Here is an 8,103-nt window from a genome sequence, read left to right as displayed (position 1 = left end):
CGAGCCACATGTGGCTCTTTGGCCCCTTGAGTGTGGCTCTTCCACAAAATACTGACTTCTGCACATGGGCCACGAAGTTTCAATCACACTGTACGTGCGCGCCCGCACGTGGTATTTTGTGGAAGAGCCACACTCAAGGGGCCAAAGAGCCACATGTGGCTCACGAGCTACGGTTTGCCGACCACGGGCTTAAGGGAAGGCTCTTTGTTCTTCATATCAGTTTAAAGTCTCAGAATTCTCTGGATGGAAAAAAAAATGCCCCTTTTTCTATTCAAGGGGAGAAAAACACGAAGATCCTCCGTAGAAAAAAGGGCAAAGAATATCCTCAAATGACACACAGGAGTCAGCATTCTTGAAAAGTCTAGGAAGAACATCCAAGCTTAATAATCACCAAATAACTCAACTTTCTACAGCGGGTGTCTGTTTGCACCGATTAAATGGAAAGTGTTGAAGCGACAGCACTGGGTGCTGGCGAGGCTGCAGGGACAGCAGCTGCTCAGCTCGCTCTGGACCTGGCCGCCCTGGGTCCACAGCTCCCCACAGGGACCGCGTCAGACCAGAGCCCGTTAGCAACGCCTTAGGCCAGCGGTTCTCAACCTGTGGGTCGCGACCCCTTTGGCGGTCCAACGACCCTTTCACAGGGGTCGCCTAAGACCATCCTGCATATCAGATATTTGCATGACGATTCATAACAGTAGCAACATAACAGTTATGAAGTAGCAACGAAAATAATTTTATGGTTGGGTCACCACATGAGGAACTGTATTTAAAGGGCCAGAAGGTTGAGAACCACTGGCTTAGGCTTTTAGAGTCCCTGGGGACATGGTCCCGGGGTGTGAGGGCCCCGGAAATAGGCTGCATGCAGTGACATGGTGGCACGGAAGGGGAGTGCCAACCTTCAGGCCGGGAAGTGGAAGCGACACTGGCCGCAAACGAGTGGGGCAGCCTGGCGGACCCCAAACCAGGAACAGGAAAAGAGGCCAAAGAAAGGAAATGACAAAGATCACCCAGGAAAGGCTGTCTTTGGGGTGGTTTTCAAGCTCTCCCCACCTCAAAGCTGAAGCAACCGGTCACCCTTGGAGGAGGGGAGAAGAGGAGAATGGATTGGACTCTGAGTACTGTGCTCTATTGTCTGGCAAATGCCCCTCTACTTACTATCCAACTCAACCTGGCTGAAAAATGAGTTCAACCTCCCCTCCCCTCAGCAAAAGTCAAATTCTAAGACTATCATGGAAATAGGCAAAGTCATACATGCGAAAGGGCTGCGAAAACTCCGAAGCTTTCCTTCCCAACGGCGAGCCCCGCGTCACAGCTCCTTCCCTTCCTCAGGAAGCTCTCGCACTGGAAAGCATGGCTTTTGTTCTGCCCAGTTCCTGTGTAGAGGTGTATGTGTCTGCAGCCCACCGGAGGTCCAGGAAAGCTTGGCACACAGGAGGGCCTTGGAAAAATCTGACTGAAGGGATGAGTTGAGCATGAAGCACTGTGAGGAAGGTGCCATATTGCCCCCATTTCAGAGATGAGGAAACTGAGGCTCAGAAAGGTGGAACTGACCTGCTCCAGGTCCCACAGCCGGTAAGCAATAGCGCCCAGTTCACAGCCCAGGTCTGTCTGACTCCAGACGTGCATGGAGTCGGGAGCAGTCAGCGGTGCCCACTCAGGACCCTCCTCCAGGACCTCTGCTCCACCGGCCACTGCAGGAGTCGGACTGGCCTCCAATAAAGCAGGCCGCAGAGCCAGGGAGCCGCTGGCCTGCTGCTCACATCTCACAGGCACTCCCAGCGTGGCCCGCCTAACAGGCCAAGGCACCCAGGCCATGGGGCTCAGGGGCTCAGGATGGACACATAAGTAGATTCGCTTCAAGTGGGTGTCGCTCTCATTCCTGATGGGGAGTCAGGCCTGACCAGACAGGCCCCCAGGGCCGGGCCAGCAGCTGGAGGAGGGTCTCTTTCTTCACAATGACTGTCGGGGGGATATGGAGGCGGCAACACAAACAGCAGCTGAGGCCGGAAAGCGCGTGCGGGACCGCCCTGGACATCTTATCCTGGTGGGATCATCAGTCCAGGGGCCCGAGGGGAGGCCTGCCGCCACCTGGCAGGGCCAATGCAGATCAGCGTTCAGGGTCGGCAACCGAGTGGCAGATCCCAGGGAGCCCGTGGGAGGCGTCTGGGCTGACTCGGCGATGGGGTCCTGGTCCCCGGCCGGTGTTGGTCCCCTTACAACAGCAGGGTCCACATAGTCATCCATTCATTTCTTTGGTTGTGTGCACTCCTCTTTAGTTAGTTTTTGGGACTATAAAAGGAGAGAGCAGAAGGAGACAACAAGAAAAAGGAAGGCCACCCACAACCCCCTTCCGGAGGTGACCTCTGTGCCTGCTCTGGCGGACTCCACCCGGATGACTGTCTACATCAGCAGTTCCCAACCTGTGGGTCGCGACCCCTTTGGGGGTCCAACAACCCTTTCACAGGGGTCGCCTAAGACCATCGGAAAACACATATATAATTACATTTTTTTTCGATTAGTCACTATGCTTTAATTATGTTCAATTTGTGACAATGAAATTGGGGGTCACCACAACATGAGGAACTGTATTAAAGGGTCGGCATTAGGAAGGTTGAGAACCGCTGCTCTAGAGGCTGTGGTTCTAAGCCTTCATCCTGGTCGGTGCCCGGACACCCCCGCTTCTGTCTGCGCCTGAGAAGTGCGGCCGGGGAGGGAGGAGGGTCGCAGGGCGGCTGGACAGAGGCCGCGAGGGCGGGGCCCGTGGTCGTGGGGAAATGGGAGCCTTGCTTTGACCTTGTTCTCAGCGCTCGGTCACCAACAAGGAAACCGCCCTCCGCGCACAGGACTGTGGGCTGTTCACAGAATGGGCACCGTCCCCTGCCGACGCCATGAACTACACACAATACTGCCCGGCCCCAATCCGGCCCACGCTGGCGTGTCCACGGCTGCTGGGGCACGGGGTGCCGACGCTTTAAGGTGCACCCTACGGGGTGTGGGTGCCCCTGGTACCCGGGAGGCGCATGGGAGATGGGGTCTTTCCAGAGGAATTTGCTAAAAACGAGGCTGCTGAGCAGCTCCCACCCCGCCTCCCTCTGGGAATGATGGGCTTCCCCGAGGGCCCGTCACCCCCCACCCTCTGTGCGTCCTCCTGTAGGGCCGCGGCCTCCACAGACCTTTAATTCACATGCGGGTGGGAGGGAGGGAAGCGGGAGGGGGAGCTGGGAGGTCCGGGGGGAGCCTGGGTGACGGAGGCCCTGGAGTGGCAGGATCACGGGGGGAGGCTTGCACGGAGCTTGCAGGCTGTGGCAGGGCGTGTGCCTCCACAGCCCCTCCGCCATGAGGATGGTCTGCAGGAGAACGGGCCTGGCTTAGAACCCAGGGGCCTGGGTTCCGTCCTGTGCTCCCGTGTCCCAGCTATGGATTCGAGAGGTCACGCTGCCTCTACCCTCAGCTTCCTCGGAATGCCGACCTCCCGCAGCGAGGGCAGGAGAAGTCAGCTCCTTTATCCCCAATGCAGATGCAGGTAAACTGAGGCCAAGGGGGAGCAGGGGGGCTGGGACACTTCCCTGCTCTGTCCCGGCTGCAGGGCCTGGCCACCCACGCCCCTCCTGCCCCTTGGGCCCCAGGCCACCGTGTCTGAGGTGCTCCCACTTGGCCGAGGAGGGCGAGGGAGGGTGGGAATAATGCTGTTTCTCTCACTGAGGAGCCCTGCCGAGCCCAGGGGTGGGTGGGCTGTGGAGAAGGAGGGGGTGGGCTCCAGGCCTCACACAGAATCACCTGAGCAGCCCCACGTCGGGCGGGGCGGCCCCCACCAGGGTTCAGGGTGACCCCTGGGTCTGATGGAGGCTCAGAGGCTGGAAAGTCTGAAATTGACTTGTGCAGCCCAGCCCAGCCTCCCTGGGTGGCTCGCTCCCATCTGGGGCTCAGCTATTTCATTTCAGTCTTTGGACAGGAAATTGGGGAAAAATTGTTATATTTCTTGGGTCCCAGGGAAGGAATTCAGGGCCGAGCCAGGAGTAATTTGAACTGGCATTTTCCCCGAGAACGGGAGGACTATCCTATGAATTGTGAGGAGAAGATGGCTTCTCTTCCATTGGCTTAAGGCAGTGGTTGGCAAACTGCGGCTCAGCAAACCACGGCTCGCGAGCCACATGCGGCTCTTTGGCCCCTTCAGTGTAGCTCTTCCACAAAATACCGATTTCTGCACATGGGCCACGAAGTTTCAATCACACTGTACGTGCGCGCCCGCACGTGGTATTTTGTGGAAGAGCCACACTCAAGGGGCCAAAGAGCCACATGTGGCTCACGAGCTACGGTTTGCCGACCACGGGCTTAAGGGAAGGCTCTTTGTTCTTCATATCAGTTTAAAGTCTCAGAATTCTCTGGATGGAAAAAAAATGCCCCTTTTTCTATTCACGGGGAGAAAAACACGAAGATCCTCCGTAGAAAAAAGGGCAAAGAATATCCTCAAATGACACACAGGAGTCAGCATTCTTGAAAAGTCTAGGAAGAACATCCAAGCTTAATAATCACCAAATAACTCAACTTTCTACAGCGGGTGTCTGTTTGCACCGATTAAATGGAAAGTGTTGAAGCGACAGCACTGGGTGCTGGCGAGGCTGCAGGGACAGCAGCTGCTCAGCTCGCTCTGGACCTGGCCGCCCTGGGTCCACAGCTCCCCACAGGGACCGCGTCAGACCAGAGCCCGTTAGCAACGCCTTAGGCCAGCGGTTCTCAACCTGTGGGTCGCGACCCCTTTGGCGGTCCAACGACCCTTTCACAGGGGTCGCCTAAGACCATCCTGCATATCAGATATTTACATTACGATTCATAACAGTAGCAACATTACAGTTATGAAGTAGCAACGAAAATAATTTTATGGTTGGGTCACAACATGAGGAACTGTATTTAAAGGGCCAGAAGGTTGAGAACCACTACTCTAAAACAAAAAACTACTTTCAAAGGGGCAGATAATAGTTCTGGAAAAAATACATTTAAATACCATCCTGCACATCAGATATTTACATTACGATTCATAACAGTAGCAACATAACAGTTATGAAGTAGCAACGAAAATAATTTTATGGTTGGGTCACAACATGAGGAACTGTATTTAAAGGGCCAGAAGGTTGAGAACCACTGGCTTAGGCTTTTAGAGTCCCTGGGGACATGGTCCCGGGGTGTGAGGGCCCCGGAAATAGGCTGCATGCAGTGACATGGTGGCACGGAAGGGGAGTGCCAACCTTCAGGCCGGGAAGTGGAAGCGACACTGGCCGCAAACGAGTGGGGCAGCCTGGCGGACCCCAAACCAGGAACAGGAAAAGAGGCCAAAGAAAGGAAATGACGCTCTGCGCAGCCCCGAAGGCCTCAAAAGCACAGTCAGAAGGAGCTTGGAGGGAACAGGGAGACGATCTTAGTTTGTTTTAAATCTGAGATTTTTCCATTCAGACACCTGGGTCCAAAAGAGCCCTTGGCTACCTAACTCCACCAGCAGAGCCGTCCTCAGAAGGGGGCTCCCTTGCTGTCATCCCTTCTGCCCACATCTTACGAGTCACTTACCCCAATGAATAATTAACGCACTGACCAATCATTCTTGTTTTGCTGGCATTAATTCGCTCAGCCATATATTCTTCCAATCACATACCCATTTACTTGTACCCTCATTCATTCATGCGTGGATCCACCCACCCGATCACTCATTTCCACCCCATCTATCCATTCGACCACTTGGCCATTCTGCCCTCCAGTCTCATTCTGCCCGGCCTCGTGGCCTCGTTCACTTGGCGCCTCCAGGGCAGGTGCCTGCTGTGTGTGCGGCACCCCTGAGCCTGCCCGTGGGCACAGCCTCACCTTGTTGTCGTCTCGCACTGGAAAGCATGGCTTTTGTTCTGCCCAGTTCCTGTGTAGAGGTGTATGTGTCTGCAGCCCACCGGAGGTCCAGGAAAGCTTGGCACACAGGAGGGCCTTGGAAAAATCTGACTGAAGGGATGAGTTGAGCATGAAGCACTGTGAGGAAGGTGCCATATTGCCCCCATTTCAGAGATGAGGAAACTGAGGCTCAGAAAGGTGGAACTGACCTGCTCCAGGTCCCACAGCCGGTAAGCAATAGCGCCCAGTTCACAGCCCAGGTCTGTCTGACTCCAGACGTGCATGGAGTCGGGAGCAGTCAGCGGTGCCCACTCAGGACCCTCCTCCAGGACCTCTGCTCCACCGGCCACTGCAGGAGTCGGACTGGCCTCCAATAAAGCAGGCCGCAGAGCCAGGGAGCCGCTGGCCTGCTGCTCACATCTCACAGGCACTCCCAGCGTGGCCCGCCTAACAGGCCAAGGCACCCAGGCCATGGGGCTCAGGGGCTCAGGATGGACACATAAGTAGATTCGCTTCAAGTGGGTGTCGCTCTCATTCCTGATGGGGAGTCAGGCCTGACCAGACAGGCCCCCAGGGCCGGGCCAGCAGCTGGAGGAGGGTCTCTTTCTTCACAATGACTGTCGGGGGGATATGGAGGCGGCAACACAAACAGCAGCTGAGGCCGGAAAGCGCGTGCGGGACCGCCCTGGACATCTTATCCTGGTGGGATCATCAGTCCAGGGGCCCGAGGGGAGGCCTGCCGCCACCTGGCAGGGCCAATGCAGATCAGCGTTCAGGGTCGGCAACCGAGTGGCAGATCCCAGGGAGCCCGTGGGAGGCGTCTGGGCTGACTCGGCGATGGGGTCCTGGTCCCCGGCCGGTGTTGGTCCCCTTACAACAGCAGGGTCCACATAGTCATCCATTCATTTCTTTGGTTGTGTGCACTCCTCTTTAGTTAGTTTTTGGGACTATAAAAGGAGAGAGCAGAAGGAGACAACAAGAAAAAGGAAGGCCACCCACAACCCCCTTCCGGAGGTGACCTCTGTGCCTGCTCTGGCGGACTCCACCCGGATGACTGTCTACATCAGCAGTTCCCAACCTGTGGGTCGCGACCCCTTTGGGGGTCCAACAACCCTTTCACAGGGGTCGCCTAAGACCATCGGAAAACACATATATAATTACATTTTTTTTCGATTAGTCACTATGCTTTAATTATGTTCAATTTGTGACAATGAAATTGGGGGTCACCACAACATGAGGAACTGTATTAAAGGGTCGGCATTAGGAAGGTTGAGAACCGCTGCTCTAGAGGCTGTGGTTCTAAGCCTTCATCCTGGTCGGTGCCCGGACACCCCCGCTTCTGTCTGCGCCTGAGAAGTGCGGCCGGGGAGGGAGGAGGGGGCGCAGGGCCGCTGGACAGAGGCAGCGAGGGCGGGGCCCGCGGTCGTGGGGAAATGGGAGCCTTGAAGGGGAGTGCCAACCTTCAGGCCGGGAAGTGGAAGCGACACTGGCCGCAAACGAGTGGGGCAGCCTGGCGGACCCCAAACCAGGAACAGGAAAAGAGGCCAAAGAAAGGAAATGACGCTCTGCGCAGCCCCGAAGGCCTCAAAAGCACAGTCAGAAGGAGCTTGGAGGGAACAGGGAGACGATCTTAGTTTGTTTTAAATCTGAGATTTTTCCATTCAGACACCTGGGTCCAAAAGAGCCCTTGGCTACCTAACTCCACCAGCAGAGCCGTCCTCAGTAGGGGGCTCCCTTGCTGTCATCCCTTCTGCCCACATCTTACGAGTCACTTACCCCAATGAATGAGTAATTAACGCACTGACCAATCATTCTTGTTTTGCTGGCATTAATTCGCTCAGCCATATATTCTTCCAATCACATACCCATTTACTTGTACCCTCATTCATTCATGCGTGGATCCACCCACCCGATCACTCATTTCCACCCCATCTATCCATTCGACCACTTGGCCATTCTGCCCTCCAGTCTCATTCTGCCCGGCCTCGTGGCCTTGTGCTTGACCACTTGGCGCCTCCTGAGCAGGTGCCTGCTGTGTGTGCGGCACACCTGAGCCTGCCCGTGGGCACAGCCTCACCTTGTTGTCGGTACTGATGAGGAGGGGCTGGACTTTGATGCTGTCGCTGACCACGGACACGGCGGCGCTGGGGGCGATGGCGGCGGCATTGCTGGGGGCCGTGGAGATGATGGCGTAGGCCACCCCGGCACTGCTCAGAGAAGACGTGATGGCGGCCG

At 56.1% G+C, this 8,103-nt stretch overlaps 1 protein-coding gene across 1 annotated transcript in view; it reads right to left on the bottom strand.

Annotated features, from left to right (window-relative positions):
• Window positions 1-8,103, bottom strand: part of PHF21B (PHD finger protein 21B) — a 76,379-nt gene that overhangs the window by 23,484 nt on the left and 44,792 nt on the right. The window contains exons 4-7 of the mRNA XM_014533170.1: window positions 7,946-8,101; window positions 6,428-6,567; window positions 6,078-6,315; window positions 3,470-3,528 (exon numbers count right to left, since the gene is read on the bottom strand). Of these exons, the coding sequence (XP_014388656.1) occupies window positions 3,470-3,528; window positions 6,078-6,315; window positions 6,428-6,567; window positions 7,946-8,101 (593 nt within the window). The remainder of the gene's footprint in view (window positions 1-3,469; window positions 3,529-6,077; window positions 6,316-6,427; window positions 6,568-7,945; window positions 8,102-8,103) is intronic.

Source organism: Myotis brandtii, unplaced genomic scaffold (assembly GCF_000412655.1).
Source record: "Myotis brandtii unplaced genomic scaffold, ASM41265v1 scaffold952, whole genome shotgun sequence".
Lineage (NCBI taxonomy): Eukaryota > Metazoa > Chordata > Mammalia > Chiroptera > Vespertilionidae > Myotis > Myotis brandtii.
The sequence above is the reverse complement of the archived record's forward strand: the minus strand, read 5'-3'. Positions and strand labels throughout refer to the sequence as shown.